Source organism: Atractosteus spatula, chromosome 1 (assembly GCF_055471065.1).
Source record: "Atractosteus spatula isolate fAtrSpa1 chromosome 1, fAtrSpa1.hap1, whole genome shotgun sequence".
NCBI lineage: Eukaryota > Metazoa > Chordata > Actinopteri > Semionotiformes > Lepisosteidae > Atractosteus > Atractosteus spatula.
Window position 1 is genome coordinate 77,017,828 of NC_142706.1, and position 25,819 is coordinate 77,043,646.

The 25,819-nt window shown below is 44.6% G+C and overlaps 1 protein-coding gene across 8 annotated transcripts in view; it reads right to left on the reverse strand.

The window, feature by feature from the left end:
• The window catches only part of znf638 (zinc finger protein 638), a 55,768-nt gene that overhangs the window by 16,190 nt on the left and 13,759 nt on the right, over positions 1–25,819 (reverse strand). For all 8 annotated transcript variants that reach the window (XM_088919839.1, XM_088919837.1, XM_088919838.1 and 5 more), the window contains exons 2-9: positions 6,502–8,044; positions 4,248–4,309; positions 3,059–3,097; positions 2,003–2,415; positions 1,264–1,601; positions 889–1,041; positions 248–358; positions 29–72 (exon numbers count right to left, since the gene is read on the reverse strand). In XM_088919839.1, coding sequence (XP_088775965.1) covers positions 29–72; positions 248–358; positions 889–1,041; positions 1,264–1,601; positions 2,003–2,415; positions 3,059–3,097; positions 4,248–4,309; positions 6,502–8,044 — 2,703 coding nt within the window. The remainder of the gene's footprint in view (positions 1–28; positions 73–247; positions 359–888; positions 1,042–1,263; positions 1,602–2,002; positions 2,416–3,058; positions 3,098–4,247; positions 4,310–6,501; positions 8,045–25,819) is intronic.

Sequence of the window (25,819 nt, forward strand, 5' to 3'; positions counted from 1 at the left end):
GACAAAATAAAAACAGGAAAATGCTCACTTTTTAGTGTTGGACAGCTTCTTTGTTTCCTTTACAACTGCCTCCTGCAAATGGACAGAAAGATAACAAAAAGTGACTTAAGCAGCCCTCCTTCACACGAGGGGCTAATTAGCTTTAAAGTGAAATACTAAAGTTGAATAGAGACCACCATGCAAAGAGAGGGAAGATGAGCATGTGTGTGAGGCAGAAGAACATCAGTCGAGAAGATTTCTGACGTACACTCTTCTCCAAGAAGATCCTGACCGATTTTCCTTGGATGAAAAAGGGTGCGCGCTTAATCGTCTCCACGAAGGCTTTGGCCTCCTCCTCCTTCTCCATCACCACAGTAGCCTGGAAAACAGGGAAAAAATGAATCGGCTCCTCTTCTGTACATCAGACCCTGTTGGCAGTATATGAGCAGGACCAAAAACACAGCACTTCTTTCTCCAAGAAAAAGTGATTTTACTGAGCTCTTTGTATCCCAAAGAGGGATCAGCAGGCAAAACCAACATGATAATGGAAATAAGGATGGACACTGGAGATATTATTTAAATGGATGGATGAGATGTGGGAAATAAAGAACCTAAAATTGTCCAAGATGCAAAAGAGGGGAATTTACCTAAAATAACCTTATTAAGCATATTTAGTTCAGAATAATTGTCGAGACTTTTATAATTCATAAAAAATGCTATGCATTGTAACTCAGCAGTATTTTCTGTTTTCCCAAGCCTCGGTAATCCTTGGCCATCCAATTACTCCGAAATGTGAGTGTTGTTGGAATTAATCTCCATTCATCTACAATTGAAAGGTCAGATTAAAATCTTATACTGGACTACCTGGTACCCTACTTTCTCCAAAAGCTATTTGAATAGTTTTTCTACCTGCTCGGAATCCTTCGAGACCACAGCTGAAGTGACTTTTCCATAGGGCTTCATCGCTTCCAAAATTTCCAGCTGACTGACACCAAAAGGCAAATCCTTGAGGCGAATGACTGTACTGGCAGGCAGAGCACTTTTCTTCTTGACTTTCACCGTCTGCACAACAGGAAACCCACAGTAAAAGATGAAGCATCAGTCTGTTAAACAGTGCAAATACATACAACACCCACAGTTTCCTATTCTCAGTGCTCCCTGCAAATACGGAGGAACTGCATACACCCAGATAAGCAAAACTACACAAAAACATTTGTGACTAAAATTTAATCATTAATTTAACACATGAAATCAGAAATTTTACATAAGTCAGTGTGAACTTACTTTGGGAGTCACCTCCCCTTCCTTGTTAGAGGATGCTGCTGGTCCCTTTGATGAAGAAGAGCTGGATTTGCCTGCTGATAAAGACCCCGATTTGGCTACTGAAGACCCGTGTTTCGCTGAGGAGCCGGATTTTGCCATAGATATAGAGCTGTATTTTCCTGCGGCCTCACTTTTCTTGGCAAAGGGAGAGGAGAGGGTCTTGGAGCTCTTGGTGCCAGCAACATTAGATCTGGAGGAGGAAGAGCTCACCACCTTCTTCTTGGCCAGCTCTGCCAGAATGGCTGGGGCCAGAGACTGCATCATAGCCTCCAGCGTTGTGTTCTCAGAGACAGACAGCCCTGCAGGGAAGAAATAAACACCCACATACTTGTACACATGCTTGACCCAAGTCTGAATTTAAACAGAAATATCAGGAAATACGAAACGGTAGTCTGCACCAACAGAACCCAAACAATAACAAAAGGAATGGACCAAACAGTAGAAGACAAGACAATAGTTTCTTAAATGTGTGATACTTTGAGATGGTTAAGTGGCAGACGGTCAGTGGACATTGAGAAGAACTGAAAACTGGTGGTCTACAGAGACGGCTACTTGACAGTGCACGGACCCGTTTCGCTCCAAAGTAAGGCTAACACCGGAGAGAGCAAAGGGTTTCTCCATCCCCTTTCAGAGCAGTAATGAGCACCCCAGGCTCCAGCAGGACCTGGCCCGGCGATGCCCGACGTCAGAGGAGGCTTACCGGTGGACTCGATGAGCTTCTTGGCCAGCCTCTCGCTGCTGGAGGACCGGTGCCGCCGGCGGGGGCTCAGCCTGCGCGGGCCGCGGGCGGGCGAGCGGCGCAAGTAGCGAGGGGACGGGGAGCGGCGGGGGGGGGGGCTGCGGGAGCGGCGGCGGGGGTGCAGGGGGCTGAGCCGGGAGCCGCGGCGCGGGCTGCGGGGACTGCGGGGGCTGCGGGAGCGGCTGCGCGTCCGGCTGCGTCGGTACCGGCGCGGGCTGCGAGACAGCGAGCGGGAACGCGACCGCCGCCCCCGGCCCCTCGACCCTGAGCGCCCCCGGTACCGCCATGGGCTGAGGGAGCGGGACCAGGACCGGCTGCTGGATCGGGTCCGTCGCTTCGCGCACCGGCGCTCGGGAGAGCCGTGGGACTCATTCCTGCAGGGGACACAGACGCCTGCAGTCAGAACCATACGACTGTGCCCATCCTGCGTGACAAGTCATTAGAGTCAAGAGCACGTTAGTGCTAATTAGTTAATGTTAATTAGTTCGTTAATGTGGACATTAAACCCTCAACACACACACACACTCTTTTTCCACACTATCTGGATTCCACAACGGATTCAATTCAATTGGGTGTGGGGTTTTTTTGTGACTGAAATGCAATGGTTTAATAATAATTTAATATTTTTCTATGGCAATCGGCAATAGTGTTCTAAATCTCCTGCAGCTGTTCGATAGCCCAGGAAGAGGCAATAAAGCAAGTGTGGTAAATAATTCTTCTAATCCCACCAGCACCCACATCATTCTGACTTCAACAAGTTCTCAGGGTACCACCCTGCTGCGTTTGGAATTTACAGTTCCACCATTTTCCCTCTAAAAACCATAAATCCTCTTTTGGAGTGCTGTACTCTTTCACGTTGCTAGTCTCCTTCAGTGAACAGTATCAAAGAGCAGCCCCTACAATACAGGCTGGTAGTTCACGCTCTTACAATTTCCAGTAAAGGCTTAGCTGCCCCACAGGAGACAAACAGCAAAATAAAAACTTGGTTACTAATAATCAGGCTAGTAGGACTCTTGCCTCAGATTGGAAATGGCCTCCGGGTTCCAGTCGGGGTACCTGAAAAGGGAAAAACAACTTATCAAAAATATACAAGTAATAGGTTTATTCCATGCTGAAAAAAAGAAGAGAGAAAACACAACCTTTCGGCTTGCGAACACCTGAAGAAGGCTCCATGGCCGAAACGTTGAGTTTTCTCTCTTCTTTTTTTCAGCATGGAATAAACCTATTACTTGTTCCTTTGCACCCTATGCATGCTGACGCAGATACCCACCTGAACTACTTATCAAAAATATACTTTATATTGCAAACAAAAAAAATGGTTACCACAAAAGGCACGTTCTGCCCTTAAAATACAAACTAAATAATTTCTCACAAAACAGCAAAACATTGCATGCACCAGTAGCAGTTTTGATGTTCAATAGCTTTGATGTTCAAACAGATTTTTTCTGAGTGAAAAGTTAAATGTCGGCAGAAACTGCTTATGCATTTATCCCAAGTCGATATCAATCACGGAGGGACAGAAATGGTCAAGTCTTGCCACAGACTTTCTACAGGTCAGTACTCTGACTGAGACAGTGAAGAACATCTGCTTTCTTCTCTTTAAGCCTCTTCATGTACATATGTTCATGGCCTATCAGTCATAGTTATGCTAAAAGGTGAATTTTTATCCCAGCTTTAGGTCTGAAGCAGGGTTTTCCTCCATTTCCCCTTAAATTTGGCTAACTGCCCAGTCTTTGCTGATGAAAAGTAGCACAAGACAATGTTACCACCACCATCCTTGACAGTAACAATGTCAACTAAGCTGAGTCGGGTTGACGGTCGGGTGTATATTTATACCAGAATTTCATTGTCTCATTTGACCATACATTCTTTCGCCATGTTTGCAGTATCACTTAGATACTTCATTACCAACTCCATGGAGGATCTGAAAAGGGTTTGCACTCACTTTGTAGAGTGAACTCGATATTGCCACTCAAGTGTCCGTGAGTCTTCTCCCTTCCCAGCCACTGAACTTTGTGGCTCTTTCAAAGGTGTCCCTCCCCAGTTTCCTGCCTGTCATCTGTTTTTTCACAAACTGTGACATTCACCCTTAGGCAACTATTGTCTGTATGGTTATGGAAATGTTGGACAACAGAAATGCAACTTTGGCTCAAATTACAAGGTAGAACTCACCAAAACTTAGCACATGGAAGTTTGATATACTTACTGTTTGCGCAAGTGTCTGCAGCTGTCAATATGAAGGCTGTTGTTCTGGTGTTCAATCCAATCCTGTCAAACAAGAACATGTGGACACATGATGTTACTCGCCAGGTCAGCTGGATCAACGCACCAGGATCAGATCATTTGCACTTGTAGTTCAAACAAAAGGAGATAATCCTCAACATTTTGATACGTCGATTTCTAATATCTCTTGAAACACTTGATTCAGTGAACATTAAAGTCAATTTAAAAAAAGAAACATGAATGCTGCTTACACACACACACTGACAAACCAACAAAATGACAAAAATAATTTCCAATGTAACTTTACAGACTTTTTACACATTCTAGGAAATGCTATGGTGTTTATACCCATCATGCACTGTAATGAAATACCTTGCACCTTTGTCCAAAGGCTGCTTCAAAGCATAACCATCTGTCCATTAAATACTGCAATATGTTTGACATTCAATCTAATAACTCTGCCACTTCTACAGGAGCAGAAACCACTTTGAAAAAGGCAGCTTACCGTTCAATGTTAAAAAAGGCCCATACATAAGGTACACAAAACATAACTGGAAACAATTCCTTTATATGGGACATATGACACTGCTCCTGCTCAGATTACATCATATTTTATCCAGGGAGCACTCCTGATCCCTAAACAAACAGCCAATCTCAATTCTTGCTACAGATTTTCTGATAGTTCTAAGGGAAGACAATCTGCACAATTACTTTCTTCCATACATTCATTTTTCAAAAGACTACAAACAAAATACACGAAACATATTAGGAAATCCCAGAATTCCTAATAAAAAAACTGCTCACTGTTTTCTGAAACACAGGCAGACCACAAGATTTCTTTAACTCAAAGGGGCACAGATAATGTCAATCTTCAATTCTCATCCACGTGTCCAGCTAATGTTTCATTAGAGATTTATGACTTTGTCATGTTGTCATCAACAAAACTTTTTAATCTGTCACATCAACACATTCTTGAGTTTTGTTTCTTAAAAATAAACATTGGACAGCAGTGAATTTACGGGCAACTGTTTGGAATTTTTTTTGCAAAGAGTCTGCAAAAAAAAGGTGTGCTTTTCCTTTAGTCATCAGGATCCTCCATTTTACTACTACGAATTTTTTTGCTTTCTTCCTCTACAAGCAGTTTTTTCATCCATTCATCATCTGGTCCTCAGAGAGAGAACCTGCACTGCCTGCAGTGCTCTTCTTTAGCCAGCAAACACCAGGGACCTGACAGCAGTATAGGCAGTGCACGGCTCCCAGAGTTACACAGGATCTCAGGGTGTTTTCCCCCTAAATTTTAGAGAACGGGGGGTTTTGATTACACTTTGTGCAGGACCTGTGTTCACATAAAAAAAAGTTGAAATAATTCAGCGTGAACACACGATTCCTGCTACCAAAATCATCGAGAACCAAGTCCAATTCTTTTCATGACTGCTGGTCCACATCTTCCTTCTTCCTTGTCTGGACTCCCTGGCGAAGGGGAAGACTCCATGGCGAGAAGACCACCTCCAGCTTCAGTCTTCTCCAGCGCTCATATCCAGAACACACAAGCCGGCAGGCCTGCACAGCTTTTGGAGCTCTGTCACGACGCGTAGGGCGGACTGCATTTTATTTGTTGGGACAACCGTAAGAAAAATGTCAATAATTATCTAGACTAAAACAACCCTGAACCTGCTGGCATACGGCAGAGTTTAAAACATGTTTCCAAATCTCATGTAACAATTTCTGCAGAATTTGTAGACAGCAGGTTGTCCTTTAGCTTCTCTTCCGATTTGCTGTTCTTCTTTCTTCCCAAGCAGACATCTGAAAGTTACTTGCTTGTAGCTTTCAAAACCAAAGGAATCTACAGAAAACCTTTTTTCTGGGAAAATGCTTTACTGGTTCTTTGATAATTTTTCCATTTAAAAAATCAACTGAATCGCAATAACGTAATTACACCTTTTTGTTTTTTTAGGTCTTTATTAGTATACACTGAGCTGCTACTGAACGCTTGATCTAAACGTGTCAATACCCAGCTCGGGGGTGTGGGGGGGACTAATTTTACCACTGAAAGTTCCAGCATTGCATGTCAATTAACATACAGAGGAGACTCACAAATGCTCAATCTAACAACACTGAATTGCCCCCATAGAGAGAAACAAAGTTCAACTTCCTAATTTGAAAACGCCATACAATGTCAGTGTCATTGACAACTGAACAGAGAAACAAAGCTAAAACAAAGGAAAGCAGACACTCACCTTCATCACCATACATTCTACGTTACACAGAGAACAAGTATGGGGAAAGATTCTTGGGGAGGCAGCGTAGTAATCATTCATCATGGTTGGAGTAGGCAGTCTCTTGGCAGCTGAAGAGTCGCTCAGGGGGAAGGGTGGGGCCCAGGCCGTTTTCTGCGAGAGGTAACCTGGCTTCACCACTCCACTGCCTTCCACCAGGCCGATGGGATTGCTTCTGGACATGCTGGAAGAAGGGGCGGCCATGCCGGGCGCCGCTGGCTTTTGTGAGGCAGGGTCTCTCGCTCTCCTCGATTGCTCCACTTCACCGCCGGGCTGTTTCTTACTCGCGCCCATCGGCAGCTTCTTAGGCAGAGGCAGACCGCGACCCTTCTCGCTCGAGAAAGAGGAGCTTGACCCCTCCATCGGAAATTTCGAGGATGCTCCAGAGGAAGCAAAATCTGCCTTCGCCATTTCTTTAGCCAAGTGCTCCCGTTTGAAGCCTTCCCGGCCGCCCTCGGAGTAGCCGAACTTGCTCGAGTGTCCATAGTCAATGACCTTGCTCTGGAGAGGCTCGCTGCCTAGGCGCTCTTGGGTACCAGATCTAGCTTGTGACTGTTCGACCTCAGGAAAATTTATCTTCGACTTCCTGACCCTGATGTCACGTAAAATGAATGGCAGATTGTCAGGAGTAAGCTGCTCATCCGGGTAGTGGCTCAGCAACTCCAGGTCCTCGTTGGACAGCCCAAAACTGGCCAGGATGCTCGTAGCACTCTCTGTGGTGTACCTGTGTTGCTGTCTCTCTCCGGGAATCAATACTGGCTGGTTCTCCGAGCCTCCTCTCTCTCCTTGCATCCTCTCAGGTGGACCTCCAAACCCAGAGGATGGGAAAACCTTAGTTGACGGAGCTGGCTGTGACAGCATCTGTGATGAAAAGAGCTTTGTTTGCGAATTCTGATAGACGGACCAGTCTGGGCCTTGGTCGTCTGCTCTGTTGGCCACACTCTGCCCAACAAAGCCTGGCCCTGCCGGCAAGATATCTTCCCTTGTCTTCTTCCGCAGGCGGGGATCCATTTTCTGCTGCTGCAGCATCTGGTTAAGCATTCGGACCTCCTCTCTGGCCCCGCGGATGTGCATGTCTATAGAGGATTCCAAGTCCTGAGACACTGGTGCATTGCGCTGGGGCAACTGGAAGCCCATCTGCTGAGGCATCATCTGGGACATCATTCCTGTGGCCCCCATACCCTGAGGTCCAACGCACCCACCACTCATGTCCATCCCAGGGGGGTTGCTCATGCCAAACTGGGTGGAAACCAAGGGTCTCTGGCTAGGGAAGGGACCTCTGGGATTGTACATTGGGTGAGACATGGTGACCTTCAGCAGGTTGAGCAGTGACAAGGCTGGAGAAGTGTGGTTACCAGAGGTGACCGCGTTCAACTGGTGCAAGGCCAGCTGCGTCTTAATCTGGGCCAGCTGCAAAGATGGGGGGCCCAACAGTAGTGGGCTCCCAATGCCAAAGTTCAAGGAATTCGCAACAGGCACACAACTTTCCAAGAACAACGCAAAGCTGAAAGTTAAAAAACAAACAGGATTATTGAATTTCCCCTCCTCTCATCTCCCAGCTATCACAGGCGCTCCGATTCGAGTCAGGATTCACTTACAAAAAAAAAGAATAATTCCTGCTTTTAATTGGAGAACAACAACAACAAAAAAAGACGGGTGACATTGCGGTTGGAAAAGAAAAAAAAAGTATTTCATAGACACAGCTTATGTAGCCAAAACGACCAAAATCGTGAATGTATCTGAAGTCCAGAGAAATGTTAGCAATGCTTAACAAGCAACCTAATTCACAGGACTCTCTTAGCTTCCCGTGCAGAAAAAGCACTGACTAAGAAAGACATCTTATACTAAAGGGCATTTACAAAAGCGATGCATATTTGAAAAGGCCACTTCATAAGCCTTTTTCAATTTGCCACAACTATACTGAAACCAAAGGAGTAGAGAGACTAGCTTGCTCATGTCAGACTCTGTATTCCTTAGTGCTGTCTTCTGTTCGTAGGCCAGCATATTGTTTTTGAAACACTGCGAGTTCATAAAACACAGTACCTTCCAGCTTATACTTCCAATTCCACTGCTGCTGTGACTGGGGCCTGGCTCTGCACCCAGCCAGGAAAAAAAAAACAATTTCAGAGCTTTTTCCAAGCGTGGCTGAAGTGAGGAGATCTTGTGGAAAAATGACAAGGGTTGACAGGATACAGTACAGCACTGAGGTACGTTTTATAGAAACCTGCAGGAGAACTACTTTCAGATAAAAAACTGCCTCAGGATGCAAAGTTATTGGAATTTTTCTTATTAATATTTTGGCATGTGGCTACAAAGATAATTCTCACAGCTCCTGCAACATGAACAGTTTGTAAAAGTTACATATTAACTCTGAACAGAATATTCAAATTTTTTACATTGCTAGTTAATATTTAATGACTACGGTGAATATTAATCAAAAGAAAGTAGATTTTACCATGCAAGAAAACACATTTATAATCCCATTTTTTCCTAAAGAGTAGTAGTGACTATGGAATCACTCCTCAAAAAACATACAGTGCCTTCAGAAAGTATTCAGACCCCTCCACTTTCTCCAAACTTTGTTGTGTTGTACACTTATTTCAAAATGGATTGAACTGATTATTTTTTGCCATCAGTCGACTCACAATATTCCATAATGACAAACTGAAAACACGTTTTTAGGAATTTTTGCAAATTTATTAAAAATAAAAAACTGAAATCTCTCATTTACATAAGTATTCAGAACCTTTACTATGACACTCCACATTGAGCTCAGATGCATCCTATTTCTTTTGATCATCTTTGAGATGTCTCTACAACACGACTGTAGTCCACCTGTGGCAAATTCACTTGATTGGACAGGATGCAGAAAGGCACACACCTGTCTTTATAAGCTCCCGCAGCTCACAGTCCATGGCAGAGCAAAAACCAAGCCAGGAAGTCCAAGGAACTCTCTGTAGACCTCCGAGATTGTGTCAATCAGGCATGCAATTTGGAATATGGAATATGGAATTTCTGGGCTGATAATGATAACCAATAATGAACAGTTTGTTGTGGCCGATACAGATACCAATAACCAATAATTTTACTTTTTTGCATTCTAAAACGACTAACGTCAGAAGTCCATATGTCTGTTGTACAGAGCCAGCAAGGCAACATCAGAAGAGCAGTGGTGGCTTGGGAGAGTATAACGGGGTTCCAAACGCTCAATTAGTTGACGGAATCCTCGATCCTCCACAGTCAAGAAGGGCTGGTCATCAAGTGCCATAAACTCCACGATTTTGTCTGTGACTGCCCTAGCCCTCGGACTGTCCTTGGCAAATTTTCTGCAGTTTTCACATGCCTGTTGGATAGGCATCGCTGCACTCGCTACTCTTTTTGCTTTCTCACTAATGCCTCATATTCTTGAAATAAATCACTGGAATGACGAGTTTTCAATTAGACTTATTCGATCAGTGGTATTGAAACTCTTTACTTTGTTTCCTTCTCGCCATACTTCGGCTGAACATTTGTTGCACATCGCGATTCTGTTGTCCTCTGTTGAAATGGTGAGAAAGTTCCACACCGCCGATACTTTCACTCTGCAGAAGCTGTTCTGGACCCAGTCTAGTGCGTCAGAGCGCGCACATAAAACACATGCTGCACGAACAGAAACAGGGCGCCGCCTTATTAGCTGTAATTATTGGCTGTAATTCCAATATAAGACCGATAATTACATTTTCCTATTTATCGGAGAAGAATATATCGGCCTCCGATACATCGTTCACCCCCTAGTGCCAATGCATAGATCTGGAAAAGGGTATTAAAAAAATTGGCAGTGCATTGAAGGTTCCCAGGAGCACAGTGGCCTCCATCATTGTCAAATGGAAGAAGTCTGGAACCACCACAAAACTCTTCCTAGAGCTGGCCGTCCAGCTAAATTGGGTATACGGGCAAGAAGGACCTTGGTCAGGGAGGTGACCAAGAACCCAATGGCCACTCTAACAGAGCTTCAGAGTTCCTGTGTAAAGATGGGAGAACCTGCTGGAAGGACAACCCTCTCTGCAGCACTCCATCAGTCAGGTCTCTCTGGCAGAGCGGCTAGACGGAAGCCGCTCCTGAGTAAAAGGCATATGACAGCCCGCCTGGAGCGTGGCAAACGGCACTTAAACGACTATGAGAGCATGAGGACAAAGATTCTCTGGTCTGATGAGACACAAATTGAACTCTTTGGCCTGAATGCCAAACGCCATGTCTAGCGAAAACCAGGTCGCGCACATCACCAGGCTAATACCATCCCTATGGTGAAGCATGGTGGTGGCAGCATCATGCTGTGGGGATGCTTCTCAGCGGCAGGGACTGGGAAACTGGTCAGGATTGAGGGAAAGCTGAACGGAGCCAAATACAGAGTGGTCCTTGAAGAACACCTGTTCCAGAGCACACACTACCTTGGACTAGGGCAAAGATTTATCTTTTAGCATGACAACGATCCGAAGCACACAGTCAAGACAACGCTGAAGTGGCTTCGGAACAAGTCTCTGAATGTCCTTGAGTGGCCCAGCCAAAACCCAGACGTGAACCCCACACAAAATCTGCGGAGAGACCTGAAGATTGCAGTTCACCAACGCTCCCCATCCAACCTGACAGAGCTTCAGAGGATCTGCAAGGAAGGATGGAAGAAACTGCCCAAATCCAGGTGTGCACAGCTGGTAGAAGCATACCCAAGAAGAATCGCATCTGTAATCACTGCTAGAGGTAGCCCTACAAAGAACTGAATAAAGGGTCTGAATACTGATGTAAATGGGAGATTTCAGTTTTTTATTTTTCAATTTCAAGAATCAATTCAATCTAGTCTGGAATACGTCTACAACACAACAAAGTGTGGAAAAAGTGGAGGGGTCTGAATACTTTCCGAAGGCACTGTGCAAGATGTTTAATCGACTTTGCATACATTAACAGAATTAAATAACTTGAAAAGGGCATCATCTTAAGATCTTGGCATTCATTCAACTGATATTGAAGAAGCTACACATAATTAAATTAATGTGCATTCATTTGATGAGTTGTCTACAGATCTACAGACAGAAGAAAAGTTCAAATATCAAGTTTGTGAGAACCGAGCCCACTGACTGTTTGCAGTGTCACAGACAGAAACGAGATAAACCAGCAGAGCTGTTCTACACTTTCAGCTCCCACCCCTTCACAGCACTGCATCAACAAGAATCAGAAAGAGTCCTGCTGTGGGTTTCAATCTATATAATGTCGAATCTGCCACAACACCAATTTCTATCTTTGTCTTTTTGTAACTGATTTTTTTTTTACACGATTCATCTGGACTGGTTTAAAGAAGACCCATTCTAATTAGCACTTTAATGTATGATCAAAATTTTCACTTCAGTCTGTTAAGAATCCTTTTTGCCAAAGTAGGTTCTAAAAAACGCCTGTTTTCATGTATATTTATCAGTGGCCAAAACACGGGAGACGATGACTGCTGTACAAAGCATTCATATCTAGGATTCCATTGTGAATGCCTGTCCAGAAAAAGACTATTCCAATGACCAGTTGTCTCGATTTGGTAGCTGCAATTTTCATGATTAAGCAGGGACTGATAAAAAAACATGAAAAGAGCTGCCTTTAATTATTACAAGAACCTATTTCATAGACAAGTCAAAAGATGTAACAGCAGTAGGAGACGAATCTACAGTTCAAGCCATTAGCAAAAAGAAAGCAAACTTTTGGAATTGAAGAGTTGTACATGTAGCAATATACCAAACCTCAAAAACAATAAGGAAAAGCAGAGCTTCACTCAGGTGTTGAAGTTCCAAAACTCTGACTGATAATTTTGCATACTATGGATATATTCTCAGACTAGCCCTTGATGACTGAATGAGCCAAGCCCAGTGCTAGCCTAAAACTATGTCTGCAAGTTGTCATTCCAGCTCAATTTGTAATGACCCCAGTCAAATGATAACTAGCTTAACTGAGTTTTTCCCAAATTTCAAGCCGTTGCCGATTTAAAGAGGCCTATAAATGCACAAGACTGTGGTCCTGCAGAAATTGAATTAGACTCCCCTGTTTTCAACCATTTCTGATTCCACAGTCACATCAGCAACCCCCTGCTACAAGACAGAAAAAGACCAATAACTTGTCTTACAAAAACTGCATGCATACACTTTTACGTTATCTGGTTTTATCCAGATGTAATTTTGCAAGGTCGAATGGTAGATTTTGAAACTCCAACATCTTCCACAGTATTACAGCAATCAGAGATTAGGAAAAACAGAAAAGCTAGTGAAAACTGGAACTCGCCCAGGCGTCTTGGGTTCGAGTCTGACTGTGACTGGGATCCCTCCCCCTAGCTGGCTGGGAGGCACCAGGGGTGGGGTGGGATTATTCAGGGAGAACTCTCTCAGATCCCAGGCAGACAGCCTGCAACAAGGTGAGGGGCATCAGGCTGTGGGACCTGTTTGAGTGTCAGAGTACTCTCCCCTGTGTGTGTGCATGGAGGACACACCACTGTTGTGTATAACTAAACATAATAGGAACAATATCAATGACAGTATCATCCCTTAATGAAGGCCTACCTCTCATAACAGGAAATAAAATATTTCATATATTTATAAAAGCCACTGGCTCTTCACAGTGTCACTAGAAGCATAAAAAAGGCAAAAGATCAAACTTTTTTTTATTGTTTCAAATGCAATGTAGTCCTTTGTTTTTCTTTTAATTCCTTTTCTGCCTCCATGGTCAGCTGTTAATTGTGTGACTTAATAAATTGATATTAAAGTCATGCAGATTTCTGGTACACTTGTTTTCACTTTGAAAAGAAAAACTGGTGAGCCATACCTGTGGTTAATATTTTATTAAAGAATCTGATCATGGACTTTGAACAATACTTTTCATCTAAGCAGTTATATTGCTTTCCATTGCCAGAAAATGGATCCAATGTGTGACAGGTTCATTTAACTCCAGAAGAATTTTGTGATGTTCAGAGATTTAAAATTCTTTGAAACAATTTTCTTGGGTTTGGTGGAGTTTTTTTAAACTCCAATGTAAAATTTCACATATCTCTAATACTTTACACATTAGCAATCGTCACAAAAACTAAGCAAAACTCAAAGAAAAGCTTCCTCCTCATTACAACACATGAAAACACAGAACAATCCATGGAAAGCAGTGAAATCAGCAAAATCCTGTTTAGACAGCTTCCCATTATTACAACATAGTCAGACACCACAGCACTGAACTGTTTTAACCAACAGCCAGGAAGAGCAAGAACAATTCTAGAACACAAAACGAAAGTCCTGTCTTCGCCATTCAAGACTTCACTTAAGATTTCTGAAGCCTTGCTGTGAAATGAAAACTACTGGTACCACCATACCTCTGGGTGTCAAGACGTCATGGTTTAAAGGACAGAGAGATGGCAAAGAGAACCAGCGAATGTTAGCAGGTATTGTTAGGATTATACCTGACGCTTTTTGTCAAGGAAAGGTTGGCCGAGAAAAATCTGGGATTATCTTCTCCACGGTGTCCCACCGCAAGACTGTGAAGCATGCACTCCTCAAGTCTGATTGAACAACCCCCCCCCCAAAATAAAAGAAACCAACGGTTAAAGGCTTGTGAATAAAGACCACTGTCGCTTATAGGACTTGTCCAGTACTGTGCCGCAGTTTCACGAACCACAGAACGCGAGCGGGCCCAAGCGCACCCCACCAACAGCCTTGCCTTGCTTACTCCATGACAGTAGCCAGGCCCAGGCTGCACCCTTTCAGACAGGCTCCACGGGCGAGCCCGAGCACATCTCCCACCAACAATGCCAACGGAAAGACCAGAGGAGCTGGAGCTCACGATCTTCCACTGGGAGTACACGCAAGGCGGCCCTGAGAGCATCTTCCACTTCCGTCACACACAGAGTCTGACTGCGGACCCCCAGCACGGCACACCAACGGACAGGGAGTCTGGTAAGGACTCGGCAACTCTGCCACACTGCCCGGAGCTGATGCAGGCGGGCGCAACAACCGGGACAGCGCACCCGGACCCCGACACCGAGCCATTCGGTAAGCGACGGGTCTGGACCGGTACCGCTCCCCGGCGGGCTTCGTCAATCAAGATTAACAATGTACTTTCTTCGCAGACAAGTTAAAAACCTGTCAGCCTCCCTGCCTTACTCCCCATACTCTTCGCAGAGCGCGTACAAGCCCGGTTTTCACGCGTTACATCTGGCCTGGACTCCCAGGGAGCGAGCGCGCCCGTCGCCTCCCCGACCCCTCCGCCAGCGCGTCGCGAAACGAATCTCTCGGGTTACAAAGCTGCTGCCACGGTGCGCCCGTTGACAGTTTCCAAAGATAAAAGTTAACGCTTCGCGCTGTGTAAATGATCAGAAGCAGTCGGCGACGGCAGCCACCCCGCGGTACCGCGGCCCGGTTCCCCCCGCTCCCCTCGCTCCCCTCAGGCCTGGCCGCCATCTTGCCTTCGCGCCGTAGCCCGGCGGTGCTGCAGAGCCTGTTGAAGGGTGACGCGCTCCGTCTGCCCAGGTAACGGACTCAGGACACACCGCCACAGCTGTGCGTCTTACCTTAGAAACGTTTGGATTACGTTTTGTACAGTACTCGGTATAATTTGGCGGCTTGTTGCACAGCCCGTCTCTCCTGCTCCTTCGCCGCGAAGGCTCAGACCCGGCCAATCGACCCCAGATCCGGAGCGGGGCGCAGTGCACGCCGGTAGCTGAAACGCGCAGGGCTTGTAAACACACACAGATACACAGCAGGGGGGGGGGTATTGGGATTGTTAAACCCGATTATAAAACTTCTCAGATAAATGATGATTGTGCCACTGAATTAATTTTAAAATTATATTCATTTTAAAATTTACGGATGGTACGTCTTGGTTATCTAGGAATCTTTGCACGGCCCTTATTGCACTGTTACTGTGTAAGTGCTCTGTAGATGGAGTTGTACTTAATCTTCTGTATACAGGTAAGAAAGGCACAGACTCTGACACAGAGCTGCACTTTCACGTTGCACTGAAATAAATTCAGGTAACCTATACATTGAGCGTTAAGCCTGTGTTGTATTGATTCGGCCACTTAAATAAGTAAACTGCGAAGGCGGTGTTAGCTGCTTGTCATATTAATACGTTATGTTTTCAACCTCTCTCCCTTATTAACCAGCCTGTGAACGTTGCTTGGTGTTTCGGATAGATGAACATTTAAACTTTGCAAAGAATACCAATTGCATTTTTAAGAAGGCTAGTCAACCTGTAGTTTTGATTAGGAAGCTGGAAGGGTTTGAGGTGAGTTAAAACGCTTTAGAGAGGATTTATATAGTGTTGCTAGAAAGCATCCTTACTTTGGGTATTATGGTATGGTATTTTAACCTGAGCATTAAGAGTAAAGGGAAATTGGTCAAAATTGTTAATTTAACTTAACTGTTCTTTAAGTTTTCAGTTTTGTTCATATTAATTTTGCTTTTAGCACTTAAATGGTCAAATGGGGATCTACCCTCTTCTAACTTCTGAGTTCGGAATGTCCAAACTGAGGTGTGTTACCTGAAATCTAACCACCTATGTAGTTGGACAAACCCCTCAGTGTCTGTGTCGTCTGCACTCTTAGAGCAGTGATCCCTGATGCTCACAGAACTGAATCCCCTCAGAGGTGAGGAACTGCGGATATGATGAAAACCATGAAGTAGTGTACATGTATAGGATATTCTTTCATGCTGTTGCTGCAAATGGCAAAGCTCAGAATAAACAGCTTATAAGAAACAGCATCTACATTTTGCCCAGGATTCTGTTGCCTTGCTGTTTAATTTGTATTCATGTTTTTGAGTGTCGAGAATTGAATAGGGGAAAGCCATGTGCCGATTTGACCACCAGATGTCGCTGTTGTTGTTTTTTTTTTACAAAGTCCTGTTACGTGCCGCGAAATCTTAGAATTTCGGACGTAAGGCAAATATTGCTACAGAGCGATATTTAATATTATTCAATTGCCATACTTTCCACTAAACCGATATACATAGTAATTTCAACTGTTTTTTACTGAACTTTCGTCAATTTTCATTGGTTCTGATATTATTATAAATGCATTCTCTCCTTTTGCTCGTCTCCATGATGAAAAGGCTTGAGAGTCTTGGTCAGGGCAGGTACCGTGCATAATCACCAGTGTCTAGATGTGGTCGCATGTAGTGGTGTGTGCACACAGCCAGCACAAACCAGGAGCACAGTACTTCGTACTTAGCCAGCTGCCATATCACTCTGCAGCTCACAACTGGCAACCCACTGAAGCTCAGCAGGTGTGAGCCTGGTCAGTACCTGGATTTGATCACTCACCCTGCGGTCCATGTGGGTCCTAATGTCCCAGTATAGTGACGGGACACTATACTGTAAACAGGCACCATCCTTCAGATGAGATGTAAAACCGAGGTCCTGACTCATTGTGGTCATTAAAAATCCCAGGGTGTTTCTCGTAAAGAGTACGGGTGTAACCCCGGTGTCCTGGCCAAATTTCCCATTGGCCCCTGGCAATCATGGCCTCCTAATAACCCCCATCTCTGTACTGGCTTCATCACTCTGCTCTCCTCCCCACTGAGAGCTGGTGTGTGGAGAGCGTTCTGGCGCACTATGGCTGCTGTCGCATCATCCATGTGGGGCCTTTAAAAGGCTTTGAGTGGAGTGTCCAGCAAAGCGCTATATAAGTATAAGCAATAATTAGTTATTATTATTATTTGTCTGGGGACCAAGGCACAACATCAGCATCATTACAGTCAGTCCATCTATGCTGACTCCATCCATGAGCAAAAGCACTTTCATTTCTGGTGGAGGTCAGACCAGCCCAGAGCCAGTCCGGGACAGGTAGGACCGCACCCTGGAGAGGACACGAGCCCAGCGCAGGAGACACAAACATACACACAGGTGCAGTTCAGAGATGCGATAATAAACAATAATACTTCATTGTCTGACTTCTCAGAAATTTGTCTTGCATCAAAGAAGCTTTGTTTTACACACGCAAACCTACAAAAACATTCGAACCTTACAAGTAAAGCTACATTAAAAATAAATATGACATTACTTAAAAGACATCAACCCATTCATAATCATTTCTCAACTCTCCTGCAGGAATCCACACAGTTTTTCAGAACCTGTAGGTTCACTGCCCCACAATCACCCCGAGCCCCTGTAACTGCACAACACCCCTCCATCTCTGCACATGATCACTGACATAAACCAATACTTCCTTACTGTGCACTTAGTTAATGGTTGAATAGCTTGATTGAATCTTTTGTTTGTTTTAATGTATTTCATGGCATGCATCTTGTAAAATGCACTAGATAGTGTATGTATTTTGCATGACATTGTTTTTATTGTTGGCTGTGTGAGACTAAAGGAAAATGTTCAACTGTAAGTAGATTCTATTCGATTCAGTTGAGTATGGGATAAAAAACACAGATTAATACAGCCGGCAACAGTCTGCAAGTTGTGGGGAAAGCAGTGCACCACGAAACGATTCACACAGATCCTGAGTCAATATGTAAACCCCACACAGAAGGTTCCCCAGCCTGGATTCAAACCCAGAACCTAAAAGCTGTGAGTCAGCAGCCGCACTGCTGAGCTTCCCTATCATTCACCTCATTAATTTACGTGATATTAATTTGGCCAAAACATGTTTCTCAATTTTCATTGAATTTGAATGAAACAGGGAATTGTTTCAATTAAAACGTAATGTGATGAAGATCAGTTAAACTGATGTCGTTTTTTTGACAGAGAAGCCTTCAAACGAAGCAGTATCATGCACCATGATGCCCACACTGCTAGCCAACTGTCCCTGCTGGTCCTGTACTTTTACTGACCGCACAGCTCCTGTCCTGGAGAGAGACCCTCCATGACAAACCCACCCCTGTGAGATGACCTCCCACACGCTGAAGGTTCGAATGACCGTGGGCCTGCGAGTGGAGCGGGGATGGAGGAGCAGGGGCTGTGTGGCTCTGCTCTGCTGACCTGCCTGTGTGTCAGGGGAGAGGGTTGGATCGAAGGCAGTGCTCCAGCCTGAATTAGCAGCCTGCGATGAGATACAAGCCTGCGGAGGATGTCAGGCACGCTGCTGGCTGTCCAAGTGCAGACACTTGGGGGTTCAGCCTCATTAATTTAAAAACAAGGCCAAGCTGGTCTCCTGCTTGGAAGATGGCAGCAGGGGTGCAGAGTGTCCCCCAGGGCTGCTGCAGCTCCTCCCCCACTCCTGTTCCTCAGTTCCCATGTAGGCCAAATTGGGGCCACAGTCATGAGCACCCCACTATTCGTCTTTTGTGCTGATAGATTATAGCGGCCCCTTCAGAGTCTTATGGGGTGTGTCATCATCTTCATTTGTCTCTTTTTGAAATCGGTCCTAAAATTTCCATCCATGTCAGTGACAGTGAAAACAACAAGCTAATTTGTAGAAAATTCACCTTCTTTTCATTTTACAACTGTTCTCAATTGACCCAGCAGAAATGGCAAAGAAATCGGCTGCCCCAAAAAATAATAAAGATATTTGGTTATTTGCTTTCTGATATGCTTTTCAATATGCTACATGCTAATAAATGCATAATGCCCATTCTTTGGATCATTTCCTATTATGTAAAATGAATGGTAAATTCTTCTATGTTTGGTATCCTTCTATAGGTAATTAGGCTCTTTGTCAAACATCATTATTGACATCTCCATAACTGAAATGTCCTTAACAGCGCATCAGGTTTGCAAAAGTGTTCACAGGCAATAAACACCATTAACTTGTGAAGACCGTGAAGTCTACAAAGAGTTACTAAGGAACTGATAACATGATGATATTGGGACTGAGCAGAGTTTCAGCACAATCTCAGATATAACACAGGTTTTCTGTGAGCCAGGAAGCAGCAGGCAAGCACCAAGCTACGTTGTGAAGCCTTTCTGATACCCTCTGAGATGCTCCGAGATTCCTGCAGGCTCACTGAGCCAGTCCCATCCCCGATGCAGAACCAGAGGAAAAAGAAAGGAGAGCGTTACCCTGAAGCACACAATCAAAGGAAAACTCCTCCCACAAATCTGAACAGACATGATTTTCTCTGGGGATGCAGTGGTATGGGTGTCTGAACGATTAGACTAAATTAAGCCAGTGGGGTGGAATGAATCTCTTGAAGCCCAGGACTGTGTGTAATCTGAACCAGCAATAAATGTGCTGAAGTTTACAGTCGCTGGCAAGCCATGACATCTAATCCTCCTCTCGGTGGCCGTGGTGATGGGAGAGGAGGGTGGGGTTGACTTGCAAAGGTCATTATTGCGACAAACTGACAGCTGGCCCCGTGTTTATTGCAGCCTGTCTTTTCACATGCTCAACTGTTTTTCAAAAAGGAAAGCCTCTCTCTGTGACTCTGAGCTGTCCTTGGTGTCAATACTCTGATGGTGCCCTTCAGGGGGTCGTGGAAGAGACGGAGCCTATCCCAGCAAATATCAGACACAGGTGGGATACACTCAAGACGGGGCGCCAGTCCATTGCAGGGCACACACGGACACACACACAATTTTCCTAGGAACCAATTAACCTACCAGTGTCAAGCTCTCCTCTGTTGGTGTACCATGAAAAAATAGTGTATATCTGGCAATGAGTGGAGATTCAATTGTGTGCCATGGTTACGTGATCAGACAGGAACCCTGTTCCATCTGTGAGCTATTTATGACCACATCCATCTCAGGTGGAGCAGACTGTTTAATAGAAACCTTGGCTTTGCTTGAGGCTCTGGTATAGAGTTTAGCTCTGAGCTTCAGCTGAGTTCCCAGGCTTTGTGTTGCCTGTCTTGTGTTCCTCTTGACCTAGCTTTGTCTCAACCTCATCTTGGTCCATCTGTGCTTCGCTCCAGTGTCTGCTTGGATCTGATCCTAGATTCTCAAGACCAGGACTCCGGACTGTTTGCCTGTTCCCCCTGTCTGCCCATATTCACTGCACTGCTTGTTACCCTTGGAACCTCACGAGCACAGGCTGCAGTTTTACTCCAATACCGACAGCAGTATGACAACCAGTCTGTTTTTGGACTGTGGGCGGAAACCCTAACCCTAATCAGAGTACTCAAGGGGTGAACATATAAACTCCACACAGATGATGATGATGATGATTATTATTATTATTATTATTACTACTACTTCTAGGTTTTTTGAGAAGATGTTTTTCATCAAAGCACCTGGATGTTGTATCCATTTAAACAGCCATATATTTTACAGAAGTCTCTCAAGGGTACAACAGCAGTCCCCTACCTGGGATTTGAACCCACAGCCAATCAGAAGACTACTCACATGCACTTTTCTGCTCCAATGACAGGACATGAGTCGTTTCAATCTGCATCACAGCACTACAGTTGGTCAAAAATGTAGACTACATTCTAGAACTCTGGCAGTTCAAGGGAAACATAAAAGCAGAAGTAAAGTCTCCAAGAAACCGTTCAGGAAAGTGGATATGACTGTGAATTAATTAGGTAGTAGCAGCAAAATCAGGGAGATAATCCACTCACTGTCCATTCACATTTTAATGTTCTTATTCTGTTAAGAATGTGTTGGGTGGCCTGTAATGAGCTTGTCTGAGAGCTGTGATCGAGTGTTCTCTGCTCTCCCCAGACACATGGGGGTGCTGTTCTCTTTCTGTGCCTCTGAGCCCAGACAGTAGGGGACACAGCACGCTAACAGATAAAGTCCTAACAAGGGACGGCCAGGGTGAAAATTGCCCATAACCACTTAGACGAGTTGGCGACAGAGCAGCAACCTCAAACTGCTCTGAAGTGGCTGAGCTGTCATACCAGCACACCGGAACAAAGTGTGTTCAGATGTACGCCAGACAGGGTTTCAGCCAAGAGGCTGGCTCACTGGAGGAGCAAAGCTGTTAAACTGCTCTGGTCTAACATTACACACACAACAGAATAGCTGGCCTGGAAAAATGGCATTACAGCAGAGCTATTACAGAGTTTCACATGAGCCGGCGTCTCGCTTGAACAGCTCTGATGGTAGTCCAGTCCCCCTGCTATTTAAAACTGCTAAAACATTACCAGGCAGGAGCTGCTGAAGGCCCTCACTTGTGACTCTTGGATTTCATTTCACTTTGAGGTTTTACCTTTCAGAAACAGCTCCTTGAAATAGACAAGACTGCATTAAAAGATTAGAGATATGAAAGATTAAGCATATTAAGTAGTATCGCAAAGTGATGTATTTCTTTTTTTTTTAACCTACATTCTACAGTAGTCTGGCTTTTCCCTGTCTTTAAATTCCTGTTTACCAGGGACTCACGGTTCCTGCCACAGAGGGCTGCTGTCTGAAAGACATCTTGCAACTAGAACTGTGCAGAGGCCGTTTCAGAGAGTAGCAGGAAACTAGATGAAAAGGACAGCTTGTAGAAATATAAGAAGTTATTATGTGATTGTAGTCTGTTTGTCTAATCCAGAATGTCCAGTTGCTGTTCAGCCTATCTCACTAGACTCTTGTGTCCTGCCGGTGTAGCGGAGCTAGTGCGGTGACATCAGCGCCCTCACTGCGCATAGCAGGGACCTCAGCTGCCTGGGCTGGGGGAGGTCTCCTTTAGCTCACTCGGCTGGCTCCCTGTTGTGTTACACCGGAGACCTGGTTTCGCGCCCCAGGTGTGCGGATTGGAACAGGCGGCGGGGGGCACGACCCGCGCGGAACTGCAACGATCACACCAGTTACTGAACAGCCAGGATACTTCAGCATCGGCTGAGAGCGATAAACGAACCTAGACAGTAACTGTTTTCCACAAACACTGATGGTTTCACGGGTACATGCTTGTTTTGTGAGCACTGCAATGTCAGACCACACTCCTTCTTCCCGGCCATAGCTGAGTAACCACGTCAGGAGTGGCCGTGACTGGCTGCCTTGTGGCACTGGGGCCCTGGGTTCGATTCCTGGACTGCTGTCAACACGGACTTTGTATGTTCTCCCATGTCCGTGCAGGATTTCTCCGGGTGCTCCGGTTTCTCCTTAGGTATTTAGTAGATAATTAATCCCAGGATCTCATTGAGAGAAGCCAGGGTACCAGCTTCAACAACATGGCTGGGTAGCTTGTTCCACACTCCCACAGCCCTGTGTGTAAAGAAGTGCCTTCTGTTCTCTGTTTTAAACACACTTCCCTTTCGTTTATATTTTTGACCTATGGCTTCACTGTTGATTTCAGTGTTGGTTCTAAAGTAATCTGCTTTTCAGTGGGTTTGAGGATTTTGAAGACTTATTGTACATAATGAGGCCTTACTAGTGCACTTTGCAATTTTAACATACTGTAACATTCCTTGATTATATTCAAACACAGTTTGCCTTTTTGTTCCTATCTACTCATACACATCATTGAGAAGCTGTAAGCTGTATGTCTGTTTCGTAGGCCAACTGCTTCAAGCCCAGTGTTTCCCGGGGCCCTGGGCTGATTCTGGACCTGGGGAGCTCTCTAGGTGAAGTCTGTATGCTCTCCTGTTTCATGTGGGTTTCTTTCCACAATCTAAAGACATACTGGTGTGTTAATTGGCTAAATTAATTGACCTGATGAGTTTGTGCATGTGTTTGTCAGTGTGTGCGCTGAGATGGACTGGTGTCCCATCCAGGGCATATCCTGCCTTGCTGGGACAGACTTCCCTGTGACCCTGCACTGGATGAAGCAGAAAAATTACGGATGGATGGACAAAGATGACATGATACCGATATTTTATTCCATCTAAATGAAAGCAAACTGAAAGGGAGTTGTAGTGCAATTCCCAAGAGGACATGCGTGTTTGAGGTATAAAATGGATAGCCAGTTGGCTCAGAGTAATAAATGACCACAGCACTGGTCAGGGTTCTGGACTGTGGGTTCAAATCTGTTGCTGAGACACTGCTAATTAATCAGTTGTTAATTAATCCCAGGATCACCAGTGCTTCACCTGAATTGCTCCAGTTAAAATACCCAGCTGTGCAAATGAATGAAAATCTACATTACTTTAGATGAATTAGGATTAGTAATAAGATATATACTATATTACTCCTTATTGAAACACATATTTGTGATCCAAAACCATTACTTTCAGCTAAACTTTAAGAAAATGAAATACTGATCACGTTTCAAGATTCATGCAACACAAAAAATAAGAATAATAGAATAGAAAAAATAAGAATAATAAACTTAAAAAATAACAAGTAATAGGTTTATTCCATGCTGAAAAAAAGAAGGAAGAAAACACAATGTTTCGGCCGTGGAGCCTTCTTCAGGTGTGAGGGTGTGCTCATCAGGCTTCAGGTGTGCTCACACCTGAAGAAGGCTCCACGGCCAAAACAATGTGTTTTCTTTCTTCTTTTTTTCAGCATGGAATAAACCTATTACTTGTTCCTTTGCAGCCTATGCATACTGATGCAGCTACCCACCTGAACTTAAAAAATAGTTTGTTTAAACATTCATATGCAGGCACTGTACAGTGCATGCTGTCATGCCGCAGGGTTCAGCACTGGCACGCAGTGGGCAGAGCAGGTCTGCAATCCAGTGCTGTTCAGCTAGGGCAAAGCCCTGCGTTCATTCACAGCCCAGTGCTGAAAAGCACAGACAGAGCTGCAAGTCCTGGCGACAGCTGTGTCTTGTACTGAGAGGATTTTTACAATCCCTTCTCATCAGTCACCTCAGGCTACAGCTCTATCTTATCCCTCCCAGTCCCAGAACACATTATAATGGATGGAAGTACCATAGTGAGAACAAAAATGGCTAAAACCCAAATTCATGCCAGTAGCCAGCTGTGAGTGAATTTTCCTGAGTGCCACATGACTGCAGCTCTCTGGGTGCACAGGAGCTCGCAGTGATCGCAGAGAGGGGTCTGGGCGCTGTTGCAGTGATCCAAGATGTCAAGACTCACTTGGTACTGTAATTACACATTGGGCAAGTATATAATCTTCAGGACAAAAGAGACTGTACTGTCTGCAGGTTTGTTTAGTTATCTATGTGGTTGAGCCAGGAAGTGTCCAGGGGAATTGCTCATTCACTCCACAGGGAAGAGGTGGTGTGCACCACTGATATAATTCCCCATCATACCTTCCTCCTGGTGCTAGAAACCCATTTTGCTTGTTACAGTAATTCATGCAAACACCCAGTAAATGAAAAAAGAACAACAGAGAAACACAGGAAACACAGTACACAAGGTACGAAAAAAGAAAATAATTGTAAAAATAATGTTAATGCTGGATCTACTGTATGATCTCTCTCCTATTACTTTATGAGAAGACATATTACTGTCCTTCTATCCTCATGTTCGTGTTCAGTCCTCTGGGTTGACTTTGTCACTGCTTTTGAGGGTTTTGAATACTTGTATCAGGTCCCCTCATCATCTTCTCTGGGGGACTTGATACAGGTATTCACAGGAGAAAGTTTCAAATGCAAAGATTCACCTACACTGAAAGCCAGTGGGTTAAACTGCCAGAACTAACTCACAGACACAGCAACGTAGGTCAGGCTCTTGTTCTTTTTTCCATTGCAACAACAACAAATATTTCATGAAAAGTGAAGGAAAAAATCCAAGGTTGCAACATGACCAAAAAAAAAACGGTTTTATAATTAACCTCAATCACGGAAAATCAATCAGCAATCCAATTCTTTTTTCATTTGAGTAATGCGTGTGTTATTCGTAGGAGCTTCTCTGTGTTTTCTTTATATCGGCTCATGTTACAGGAGAGAGTAGTAAAAATAAAACACAGGGTGTAATAGATGACACCTACTTGCCAAACATGGTACCCTTCCTGCTGTTAGCGGAAGGGATTCAAGCCGAAAGATCGAGTAACACCATTTGTCAGCATCTGGCAGGTGCAGTGAGATATGAGGGGCTCCGGGGCCTGGTTATGGGGACATTAATTGGATAATGAATATAAACAACTCCCTTGTCTCCAGAGGTCAGATGTTACTCATTGCTGCCTGCTCAGGTTGCCGCTCAGGGATCTGAACGGCCCTCACCAGCCAGTCGGCACCAGCAGCGCCAGGGAGAAGACACACCTGGCACTCCAAACAGAGCAAACAACCCATACTGGACCTTCTCAGCTTCCAGCTTAGAAGAAATGGCAAACTTCCTGTCTTAGTTTTCAGTGCCTTGCAAAAGTATTCCTTCCTATGGTCTCCCATTTTATGAAAATAATGCACAAACAGTAAATTATTCAAAACTTCCCTGCTCTAGCTCAAGATGTTTAAGGGTAATATACTTTACAGTAAAAGTCAGCAAAAGCAGAAAAAATGTGTTGACTGTATTCATCTCCACAAACTTCTTATTGTCTAAATCTGTCTTTTGGGGAAATTTCTACTAACTTTGGC